The 12,465-nt window shown below is 48.3% G+C and overlaps 1 protein-coding gene across 3 annotated transcripts in view; it reads right to left on the bottom strand.

Moving 5' to 3' along the window:
• Nucleotides 1-12,465, bottom strand: part of IGF1R (insulin like growth factor 1 receptor) — a 280,329-nt gene that overhangs the window by 23,731 nt on the left and 244,133 nt on the right. For all 3 annotated transcript variants that reach the window (XM_064480537.1, XM_064480538.1, XM_064480539.1), the window contains exons 12-17: nt 11,385-11,521; nt 10,760-10,919; nt 6,781-6,883; nt 6,137-6,207; nt 2,278-2,507; nt 1,940-2,050 (exon numbers count right to left, since the gene is read on the bottom strand). In XM_064480537.1, coding sequence (XP_064336607.1) covers nt 1,940-2,050; nt 2,278-2,507; nt 6,137-6,207; nt 6,781-6,883; nt 10,760-10,919; nt 11,385-11,521 — 812 coding nt within the window. The remainder of the gene's footprint in view (nt 1-1,939; nt 2,051-2,277; nt 2,508-6,136; nt 6,208-6,780; nt 6,884-10,759; nt 10,920-11,384; nt 11,522-12,465) is intronic.

Raw genomic sequence — 12,465 nt, 5'->3', positions numbered from 1 at the left:
TAGAAGCAGAGTACCTGTGGGCTGGATCCCCACCCTTGATGTGTATTAGAATTTTGAAGAGACTATCAAGACTGTGGTGACTTAAAATACTTATCGCCGAGATGTGTGCAGAAGTGACGTGAGAGCCCGAAGGGAAAGCAGAAACCACCCCTTTCTTTTACATGGGGGCCTGGTTTAGACGAGCTTTTTTCCCTCAGGACCTAACATTTCCTTTCAATGTTTTCGAGGCTTTCGGTACGCACGGTACACTACATATTGGCAGGTAAAATGTTAAGTTTTTGCTCGTAATACTTACTAGTGCTGTGGAGCATTAAGTTAGGTGCTTGCTAGAAGTGGCCACTCGTAACTAACATGAAAAACAGAATCCAAAAAAAGGAAGCTGATCTGAAGTACTGGAGAGATGCTAACACTGCCATTCTTTCAGAGACTTTAGAGGGCAGAAATCTTTAATTTGCTTAAAGCTACTCACGTGAACACGCAAGCATCCACATTTAGTGACGTAAATGAGCAAACCTTAACCTGGGGGAAGACACCGAATAGAATCTAACGAAACCGCAAGCCAAGCGTACATGTTTTATATTCAACAGGAGTCTGAAAGAACATGTTTAAATTTGACAAATCTAAAAGGGAATTTTTGATCTGAAAAGGACTTTTGTAATTATCTTGCCCAACCGTCTCATTTTACACCTAAGGAAACTGAGGCCCACAGCCTGAAGCAGCCAGCCAGTGGCCGAGCCAGGCGGAGACGGCACGCCGCACACTTTTACTCTGGGCCTAGAACTGGGGCTGAAGGAAGTGAGTGCTTCAGACTCTTCAGAGGTGCCCTGAGTGATTCCGGTAAGAAATATCCTGACACATCTCCAGTCACCCATCTGATGAGGCCTTTCTCCTTCATGCTGGCCTGTGTCTTAGAGAGTGAGCTGGGAAAAGGCACTGAGATCCGGGGAGGTGGGGGCTGGGAACCTGGGCCGGGCAGAGCAGGGGGTGGGCATGTTGAAAAGTCCACACGTGGCCTCGCAGCCCTCACAGAACCACAAACATGACCTGCTGTGAGTAAAGGAAGCCACGTGTGAACAGGTGCTCGGAACAAAAATTAAGGAACGACTACCTGGGAGACGGTTAAGTTGCAAATTAAAAGAAGAAAACAGAAGATAAAGCTCAAACGGAGAAAGGGTGACAGACACTGAAAAAGGTCAGAGAAAGGGGAGGATTCTGGGGCACACGAGCAGCCTCAAAGCTTCCTCAACAGGCAGCAAAGTCAGGGTCCCCATGAGGAAGTGACTCCCACTGAGGCAGCCAAGTTGAGAGGCAGATGTTGCTGGTGTTATTTCTAAGTATTTATCTACCAGTTGACTCTTAGAACTACTCTCTTAAAAGTCATGCCTTCAAACGTTAAAGAGCTGGATTGTAGGTTCATGCTGTGGGAGGGGAGACACCACAGGGACAAAGCTCATAATCCAGACTGATTTTTTTTTATGAGACTAAGCAGAGATCGCACAGCTGAGGCGATGATCAGTCAGAAGCTCGAGCAAGACACTGAGTCAGGATGAAGCCTGAACTGTGGACACAGGGCTTGAGAAATGTAGCGTCCTCGTCTCAAAGGCCAATGGGAGGGGGTGGTGTGGGGTGGGGGGCGGGCAGGAAGGGCTTCAGGGAGGGAGCAGTGGACACGGATCTGCGGTGGAAATTAGGGGGGGACAGTGGAAGGGACTGGAGGTGGAGGGAAAGGCACAGAGGGGTTTGGGTAAAAGAGTATCTGAGGACCAGTGCCTCTCACAGAAGATCGGCCTCTCCAGGCAGGGAACTCCTTCATATAAAGGACCCAGAACCAAGCACATGGCAAGGAAAGCAAATGGATTTAGACACAATATCTTCTGGGGGAAGGTTCTAAAGGAAAAGGAACAGATCACATGGGAAGTCGGTGAAAATAAAAACTGACCTCCATTTCTGGCCTCAGAGACCGGAGATAACTTTTGAGGTCCCCCCGGGTCATGAGCTCCATGATGACCAGCGTCGGCTGGCCCTGCGACACCACGCCCAGCAGGCGCACCTGTGAGGAGGACAGAGAGACGGCTCAGAGGGTGGGGGCTGCCCAGGACCGCTGCTCCCCTGCAGCTGGGACCATCTGGCCTGGAGCAGAGCCCAGATGAGGGGCCACTGGGGCTCATGGGCTGCGCCTGCCTCACACCCAGAACCTCCGTGGGTGGAGATGGGGGACCCCATAGTGGGACAGCAGACCCACAAGTGTGCCCCGTGACATGCAGGGACTTCTCTTACCACGTGGTGACAGTTGAACTCCTTCATCACTGAGGCCTCATTGAGAAACTCAATCCTCTCGCGCATGCTCGCGGCCTCGTTCACCGTCTTAATGGCCACCCTGGTCTCAGGCTCATCTTTGACCACACCCTTGGCAACGCCTTCGTAAACCATGCCGAAGGAGCCCTGCCCCAGCTCTCGGCTCATGGTGATCTTCTCCCGGGCGACCTCCCACTCGTCAGGCACGTACACTGGGGGGGGGGGGGGGGAAGAGGCCAGAACTGAAACAGGTGTGGGGGTGGGCAGAACGCGCTCTGGGTACGCTCTGGGCCAAAGAACGCCGGGTGCCACCTCCTAGAGCCCACAGAGAGAACACCGGGAGACAGTGATATGGCTTATTCTGGAGTCTCCCACAAGCTGCGGAGTTCAGCAAGGCTACTGGACAAATACTAGAATTTCAAGTCTTCAAGGATTCCTAGATAATTCAGAGATACCAACAGCATAAGAGAACCATAAAGTCGTCCAGTCTGAGATGTTGCTATAAGAATAAAATTGATGCTGGATTTCAAAGACTTAGTATAAAAAAATAAACTAAATGTTTCAGTAATTTTTATATTGATTGCACATTAAAACTGGTAATATGTTGGATACGTTGAGTTAAATAAAAAACATTATCAATGTTTATCTCATGTGTTTATTTTTTCCTATGTTATATGTGGCTACTAGAAAAATGTAAGGTTTCATGTGGGACTGGCATTCTATCTCCATTGTAGCACTGCTCCAGCCCAGACAGGCCTCCGGCCTTGCCAGAGACCCTGGGGCATTGAATGAGGTACAGAAGCAGCTGAGCTCTGGCACTGAAGGGCACCCAGTGGTGACCAGCACAGAGGACAGCTGATGGGCAGAGGGGTTTCCCCAGGGCTTTGGCCTGGGCTCTTGAACTCAAGGACCTCTCACCACTGGGTGAGGGGCTGGCAGGTGGGGCTTGGTAATGCCTAAGCCTGAACAGGATTTCCTCTCCAGCCTATGCTTCTGGTTAGATTCAATGTGGTTTAAGAAAATAAATAAATAAATAATTCTAGGCAGGAAGGAAGGAGAAAGAAAGAGGGAAAGAAAAAAGGGAGGAACAGAACAGAGGACCCGTGCTACAGCTCTGATGGGCAGGCCGAGAAGTAAAATAATATCAACCTGATCCGCAGCTCCGTAAGAAATTTCCATTATAATCATATTCTTCTAAGGATGTTTGCTTACGCCCTTGCCTAAGAGATGAACCCCTAGCAGGCTCCAGTGGGAGGAGAGAGGTGGTCCTGGCTCAGAAATGCAGAAGGACTGGGAACCTGGGATAACATCTGTGTTTGCCTTCACGCTTTCAGATGCTACCCTGGGGCCTGCGGCTGGATGTGAGAGGCAGTGGACTGACAACTGTCTTCCGACATCCCTAAGTCCCAGGTATTTACCTTTAAGTGGTGTCTTAAAGGAAAGATGTCTATAAATTAGGCCCAGGAGACCCCACCAATTTATACTTCTAAGGAGTGTTCAATATGGACGTATTAATCCACCTAGAATTTCTTTTCATATACATTTTTGTATTTTACAGTACGTATGTGTTCAGGAATTTCATAAATGGAATTCCACCCTCCAGTGGCTTAGCTGGTTTATAGCCCTGAAGAGGAAGCTGATGCTTGCTTAGGAGAGTGAGGTTGCCAGACAATCCGGCAGGTAAGACTCTTCTCAGTACCCCTCAGAAAGTATTAAGAGACACTGTCTACATCCATTTATCTCTGAAAACGCAGGCTTGCTTTTAATCAGAATTAACTCTGCAGCACCCCATGAAACATGGGGTTACAACCAATCACATTCACTCCTTGGGAGGTGGCTGAAGTCAGTCCTTGCAATCCCTTTCTCTCAGTTCAACCCAGCAGCTCTGACTTCAGCCAGCAGAGGTTCACGTGCACAGTGTAATCAGCATTTCCCTGGTGGGGATTTTCAGTGTACTCTGGAGAACGGTGACATGCAGATTAGCTTTTGGAGAGTGAAGTTTTTACAGCACTTTTGAACTGCCATGTCATTTTGTCGCCCCTTGAGGAAACTAGCTATAAGATGCTTGTCAGAAGGCCAAATAAATTAAGTTCAAATAAGGTGACAGTGTTCCTACCTGTTGGCATGGGTGACAAAAAGTTTCTGTTTGTTTTGTTTTTAAAGAATCAAGACATATTATGAAAGCACTCTGGAAAGACACAAAATTTGAATTCAAATCGCCATCAGTCTGTTACTATTATATTAATTCTCTGTCTAAACTTCCTGGATATTTTGTCAAAGCTACAAATGCCAAACTCCTGAGCTTTCTTTCAAAATCGAGCAGACTCCCTGCAGTGGGGGTGGCCCACACCGACAGAGCAGGGAGCAGCCTTGTATTTCTCCTAGAAATTCCATTAACTGTGTGATGAGCCCTCATCCTACTTGATTAAAAAAAAAACCAACCTATTATTTATGCAAACAATGTATACAAATCTTTTTTTTTTAAAGAAAAAGATCTCCACAAGTAACTGCTCTTTTAAGTTTGGTGTATATCTATGCCTTACACACACACACACACACACACACACACACAGGTACAGAGGTGTGGGTATACGTATGTATGTCTTTTAAAAGTACAACTTGGTGAGACCTTTATATAAAGAGGAATGATGTCCTTATTATTCTGCACTTGATTCCGGTTCAGAAGAGCCTGCTTTTTGATTGGCTTTATTGTAAACACAATTTGAATTAGAAATTATTAAAGAAATCATAGTAACAAAGTTTTACACCCTTATGCAGTGCTTTCAGACTGTCAGTGTTTCGCTACGTTTTCTCATTTGATCAGGATGAGCAGGTGGAGTAATCACGACTAGTTCACGTCTCCTGCACACTCACTTCCACTCCCCCAGCATGAATGAGGCAAACGTGTTTTCTAAGCACGTCCACCCGATTTCATGCACTTACTCACTTAGCTGTCAAACTTGACCCAGCTCCTCCCGCAGGCCAGCTTGCCTGCCCACCCCGAGGACCTCACAGTCCTCCACGGTGACTGTGTCACATGTGGACAGGATGCCAGGGGCCGTGTGATCCGGACTCTCCACAGCCTAGTTCTGCGACCTCTGATCGTTACCCCACTGGATGGATGAGCATCAGGACATCCATCTTACAGGGATCAAATGGGACAGTGCCTGCGAAAGCCCCCAGCGAAGTGCCCGTTAGTGGCACCCAAGGACCAAGGCCCCACCCTGACTTCCTTTGAAAAGCTTGGATTTGGGCACACTAGGCAGACAAGACAGCAAAAAGGGAAAAAAGAGCACAACCTAACTCCCAAGTCAGACCTCCTCAGCCGCTGAACTAAATGGCCCTCATGAGCTGCTACTAAAGGGAACGCGAAAGGGCCAGGAGGGTATGAGTCGTACGACCCCAGTCAGGAGGGCAGGAGCGAAGAACTCCAAGACACAAAGAGCAGAGGAGCCGCAGTGATCAGAGACGATGATGACAGTACGAAACTCAAGCTGAAACCGGTTTAAAAGGAGTTTTGTGAGCTGCAGCATCGATGTGGGCAATGACACAGCTTTTTTCATTCTAGCAGAAAACTTCAAGCAATTAAATAAATTGATTACTGTGCTGGCCACACTCATCTCTGAAGCCCGATTTCCCTTGGGGCACCCTAGACGGTCCCAGGATTTTTGACATATTCAGTGAACTGCTCAAAACTTTAAAGAAAAAGAAGTGTCAATGAAGATGGATCTGGGGCCAAAGGTACCTCAAAATGATGCAAACCTCTTCCCCTAAGTTATTAACACTCCCAAGAGCTTCTGACGTGGGACCCCTGGGCAGTGAGTGTCGTTGAGAAGCTTACCATCGGCTGCACTGAAGTACTCCGGGTTCACCGAAGCATACAGCACTCCGTTCCCCAGCCTGCTGTTATTTCTGTCCAAGAGGATAAAATTTAGGTTAAAACCCAACACACACCCCCACACCTTTCTGTGCACACTTCCGTTGGGTTACCTCGGCTCTACTTGGTCCCTTTCACTAAGGATGGGGTGGGGGGCGTGGAACTGTCATGACAGCTCTCTCCACACTCTCGATTTGAGTCGAGGTGGGCCAGTGGACACTTGACAATGTGCCTTCTGGCTTCTTCAGTGGCCTTGGATTAGAGATTTTTAACAAACGTTTGTTTCTTTCCTTCACTGGAAACTGAAAGGCCTCTGTGATGGGCGGGGTTAAAACATCACGTTTAGAACAGCTCTGCATAGGCAGCAGCACCTGTGATGGGACAGCCCAGGTGGGGACGATCTGTGCTCCAAAGGAGAAGCCTCCTTCTGTTGTTGGATGGTTAGAAGAGGTTCTCTTCTTCTGAGAACATCTGATTGGAAAATCAGGCTTTCTGACCCATAAACTATTTCCTCAAAATCCTCAGAAAGTTGAAGTTTACTCAGGTGCAAATCATCAAACCGGTCAGATGTGGCTAAAAGGACCTGAACTTTTCGCCAAGTCACTCACCTTTTCCTGTGGAAGACGTACAACATTATAACCAACCCGCCCACAATCAACAGCACGGCAACAGGCAGGGCGATGATCAGATGGATGAAATTTTCATACGTCGCTGCAGAACCAAGGAGGAAATGAGAAAATATCACCAGGTGAACAAGCTGCTCAATTCGTTTTTTTAATATTTAGTGGAATGAAAAATCCCTGAGAATTCCTTTATTGCCCTACCACGCACTAGGAATTCTGAAGATAAACAATAAAAAAAAAAAACCCCTGAGTTATTTGAGAAAAAACTAAATACGTGCAGGCCAAGGAGGAGAGTCATTTTTATTTTCAAAGTACAGTGTATTCTGAAATAGTAGTTCAAAGTGATGGGCTCCAGTAAAATAATCTTTGTACGCAGTCTGATGACTGTTAGCGGAATTGCAAACGTTTGCTAAAATAAAATGGAGATACATTATACATCTAGTCCTCAGCTCTATTGACCTTTATCTGTCCTAAGACAGTTCTAAGAACAATTTAAAATAAAACAAAAAATAACTGGATGGCACCCCTTGCCAAAGTTGCTCTGAATTCTCCCCAAACCTGAGTCTGTAGTCACAAGTCTGGGAGTGCAGAGCTCCCTGCAGCACCTGCTCATCACCGTCCCCAGCACTTCCATCAGGCTGGACACTGATCCACACACTTGAAAATTCTGCCGGATGCTGGAAATCAACATGCCCGCAGGTAGCAAAACAACTAGAGAAGGGGACTGCATGGACTGCAGGGATGCAGAGAGGCAGGCAGCGGAGAGAGGGGAGTCAGGGGAAGTTTTCTAAGCACAGAGGAATGGTCAGAAATGATCCTGGAGAGAAATCAGGGCCAGCTCCCAAGGGGCTTTGTCCCAGCTAAGCAATCGGAACTTCATTCTGCAGATTGAGAGGAACCGGTGAGAGCTCTCCAGCCCTGCCATGACCTGGTCAGATTTGTGCAGGGAGAGATGGCTGTGCCGGAGGAGGGGCTGGCAGCGGGGAGGAGATGCTGCCCGGCCTGGGGCGGTGGGAGAGAGTCGAGGGGGAGGGGCTCTGGGCATGTTCTGCGTTACCCAGCTCAGACCTCACCAGAAATCACTGCTCCTTTTCTATACATGAGAAAGACCCACAGAGGCGCACTGCCCTCCCCAGGGTCACACAGGCAGCTGGTTAGCCATGGCCTTGGGATTGGACCCAGAATGCCTGCACCCCCAGCTCGTATTTTCTCCACGAAGCAAGCACCCGGAGACTCAGAGCTGAGGTGGTGATGGTGGCAACAGAGGCTGGATTCCAGAGATATTTCAGAGGCAGAATCAATGAGACGTAGGTCTGAATGAGAAATGGGTGGCAGGAGAGAAGGAAAGGTGAAGGCTGGCTGTGAGGTTCCTGGCTTCCGTGGTATGTGGATTATGGGGCCACTGACTGAGCTTAGGAACAGAGGATGGCGAGAGATTCTGCAGGTAGCACCTGAGATTTTGGTTTTGCGCACGAGGAGTCTCAAGTGCCCGTGGGACACTCAGGTAGAGATGTCTACGTGGAAATGAGCTTGGAACTCACTGGGGACCAAGTTACAGCTACTGTACGTCACCCATCAGTGATTATTTTGCCACTAAAGACTGCTATTATTATTACTCTTTAAGGAAGATTGAAGCTATTTTAATTGTTTTAGTTAAAGATACTTTTATCAAATAGCTCTAAAAACGGCAGCAGGTGCCTGCATTTCCTAGTTCTTGAAAACACTTCCAAGGTTAACACTGCCTTTGGGAAGCCGGTGGAGTTTTCTGTTTTCCCTCCTGAGGACTATTTCTTATATCTGTATCACTCATGCTACGGGTCAGGTTGTTCCGTGTTCTTTTTGAGTTTCACATTTCAGCGGGGACATGGAGAAACTGAAACATGTTCAGAGAAGAACAAAATGATTAAACGGCCAGAAAATCAGTGGACGAGCTGGGCTACAAGAAAAGGCCCCAGACCTGAGATTACTTAGTCTGGAGGAGAAAAGCCTGAGGGGTAATTTAATAGTCTTCAAGCACACGAAGCGTTCCTAAAAGGAGAGCAGTTGCCAGAAAGCTTCCAAAGCTTCCATCTCCTCCGAGGATTAAACAGGAGGAAATGAGACTCAACCGCGGCGGGAGAGTCTTGTCTGACACAAGGAAAAACTTCCCGACAGTCAAGCAGGCACGCGGATTTAATTTCCCTGCGGTCTCTGCCAACTTCTGCTGGAAAGATTCCATCAGAGGGGCTCTCGGGTTTCCCATTGGCATCCGAGCACTCACAGGGTTAAAAGTGGGGGGACAACCGCAGAGAGGAACTAGTCATCTCTAAAGATAAGCCGAAGTCACTGAACCCCAGAAGCCAGCACTGCTGTTTCAAAGAACACAGCACGACCCAGACCCCTAAACCTAGGCTCTACTTCTAAGGGATGGGTGTGGAGAGGAGAGGGGAGGGGATGAAAGGGGAAGCGAGAGAGAAGGGAAGCCACCTCACTGCAGAGGGCGCTGGGAAGACGGTGAGAGTTCTAGCGCTGGAGTGGGGGCACCAGCTAACCGGGAAGAGTAGGCTAAGTGGACCACATGGAAAATTCAGACGATTTTAGTTGATGGAATTATTTCCCTAGGCATCTGTCTACCCCTAACACACTGCCAGCCTCATAAAATGCTGCCTCACGGTCTGCAGTTCTATTTCCCCCATCCTTCTTTTGGTATCTGTCACTATGAGGCTTTCCAAATACCATGCATGTCTTTTTTTTTTTAATTTTTTTTTTTTTAATGGAGGTACTGGAGGTTGAACCCAGGACCTCATGTATGCTAAGAATGCTCTCTACCACTGAGCTGTACCCTCCCCCAACAAATATCACGCATGTCTTTGACTATTAGGTGCTAACCAGGTGGACTGCCGGATCAGTTGAATCGTGAATTTAAACTCAGACTCCAGATCAGGACAGCACAGGTGTGGATACCAGGAGGGACCAGGGCAGTGGAGACTGCCCACTTGACCTCAAAGTAGCAAACACTAAGCAAGGTGGGGCTGCCTTTTCTTGAGGAAGCAGTAAGGAATAGTGTTATGCACAATTTGATCTGAATATGAAATAACCTAAAAAAATTTGGTTTCTAATAAGAAATAGTAGAAAATTAATATGGAAATAATAAGAAAAGTTTATGTCATCAAATCTTAGTCAAGCAAGTATAATGCCCTTGTGCTTATACATTTTACAAATTTTAGTTTTAAAATCTAAAAATCCTCACATGGAGGGGGTGGGTATAGTGCAGTGGTAGAGTGTGTGCCTAGCATGCATGAGGTCCTGGGTTCAATCCCCAGTACCTCCATTAAAAATTAATAAAGAAATAACATTTTTTTAAAATATTAAAAAATAAAATAAAATCCTCACATAGAATGGCCTTCTAAGACTTCTGTCTTGGCAATGTCGTTTGAGCATAAACTCACAACATGGCCCAGTCTCTGTGCCAAGTGGTGAGCACTGTGTGCTTTCAATGTGTGATGCTGCTTTAAAAGTGCATCTGTATTTTACCAACGAGCAGTGAAGGGGGCCATGCCTCAGCCTAGGGTGCTGTCACGGTGACTCTTGGCCCAGAGCAGGCTGGACCAGATGGCTCCCAGGTCTCCACCACCCCTTGGGATTCTAAGCCCTGAGTCTGAGCCCCAACCAGCATCCCTGACGAGGCAGGAGGCAGAATGTTCAATACAGTGCTTTGTAAAATGCTTTGGACATAAACCAAGTTGAGAGCAAAGGCCCCTTGCTGACTCCGTCAAAAGAGGGGCTCAGACCCTCTCCCAGCCCATCGGATAGAGTGGGGACTCCAAGCGCCACAGGTCCCCAGCCTGGGCTCTCAGATGAGGTGTTGGCTTCTGAAAGCTGTCCCACAGAAATCAGAAAATCAGAGAGCCACAACATCCCAGGCCTCCCCAGTCCGGCCCCACCTGCTTTCAGATTTTCTAGCTACTCCCTCCACAAGCCTTACTTTTGGCCTGGACGTAGAAGAACACAGGATCCGTCCACGACCCATTCCCAGAGAGAGAGGTGGCCTGGATCCGGGCCGTGTAGTTCCCTGGGTTGAGCCGGTTCAGCTTGGCCCCTCCATACTTCCTGTAGTCCTGTCTAGACACACACTCCCGCTGATCCTGGGGAAAATAAAACACATGTCCATTTCCCACAAACATGTGAGGAATGGGCAACTTCCCACCTAACAGTGACCCGGATTTGCAGTAAAAGGGGAAAAACCAAGTCTTACACTGTGGCAATCTTCTAATAACTCTAAGCACGCCCAAGTTAACCAAACCTAATCTTTTTAACCAAAAAGAGTTCCATAAAGATTAAGTTATTAAGCCGAATCTAGTCTAGGTTGAAAAATCATTTTCTGCAACAAAAGTGTCTTGAGGGCGAGAATAAGCCAGCTCCTTGCACCCTCTGAGAATTCCTCAAGGAGCATGGAACAGGTAGAAAGATCTAAAGCCTCACTGACTTACCTCCTTATTTTATTGTTTAAAGTCTTAAGCTAACCAGGAGGTGCCCCGTGTCACAGTATAACATCTGCCATCACCTGTAATGGAAACACACCCGGACACAGGCCACTGCCCCTGTCTTACCTCGACGAGTGATCCGTATTTTATTTCATACATTAGAATCAATCCATTGGGATTCTCAGGTTCTGGCCACTTTAAAAAGATGGAGTTCTCAGGCCTTGGCTCCCAGGTCACCGGTCCAGGAATGTCATCTGCTCCTTCTGTGCAACAATTGAAACAACTGATAAAGCTGGATTCTGGTCCCCAGGGAGGGACAGAAAAACACCGGGCTAACCTAAGGATACCCTCTGCACCCAGGCACACAGGACTGCGGACAGCGGCCGCGTCCGTGCCGCCTGACTGGCCGCGTGCCCACGGCAGGGGTTTTGGAATTGGAGCCATCTAGTGACCTGTCAATCTAGTGACCTGTCAATCTCCCCCTGCCACCAGTCTCTCCCAACCTCCCGTTCCCCCAACGGAAAAGCCTACTTTCAAGTATAGGAGGAAAATCTTGGCAACGTGAGTCACTTATTTCTGGTACTCGGCTTCTACGTGATGCTGTCAAACCCAAGCAGCATCGAAAAGGTGCTGAGCAAGCAGGAGCAGCCACCTCCAGCCTCCAAGCCAGACACTTCGCACTCTACATGTGCACAGGCAGATGTGATTTCTGCACAGGCGCGAAGGACCGTCCACGAGCCCGCCCGTAGGAAGCTGCTGGGAAGCCGGTCCATCAGCCACTCCTCCAGCTGCCAGTGAGGCTGGGGTGCCTGCTCCCTTGCTTCTTCAACCAGTGCGCCAAGTGGTGAGCAAAAGTCACTGCAAGTTCCAGCTGGGAAAGGCTCTGAGAAATCAGCTGGGCTGTGTCTCTCCCAGGAGGGGAGGAGACAGAGGCCGGGGAGGCTGGCAGCTGAATGCAGGTGCCAGAACTGTGCCCAGGAGGCCCCACTCCCAGGCTGCAGTCACTCTGTGCTCTGCATACCTGCCAACTCCACAGGGAAGCGAACGGGGCAGTTCGCCCATACTTAAAGGTGGACGAGTGGCTGTCTGAGCCACAGGCAGCTTCTAACTTACAAGGTGAAGGTGAAGACCAAACGAGGAGGACCAAAGGCTGCTCCAGGAGATGACCTGGAGGATTCCTCCGGTCACTCTAATTGAGACAGCTAAC

The sequence above is a fragment of the Camelus dromedarius genome, chromosome 29, assembly GCF_036321535.1.
Source record: "Camelus dromedarius isolate mCamDro1 chromosome 29, mCamDro1.pat, whole genome shotgun sequence".
NCBI classification, from domain to species: Eukaryota; Metazoa; Chordata; class Mammalia; order Artiodactyla; family Camelidae; genus Camelus; species Camelus dromedarius.
Note: the sequence above shows the minus strand (reverse complement) of the source record. Positions and strands in the feature narration are given on the sequence as shown.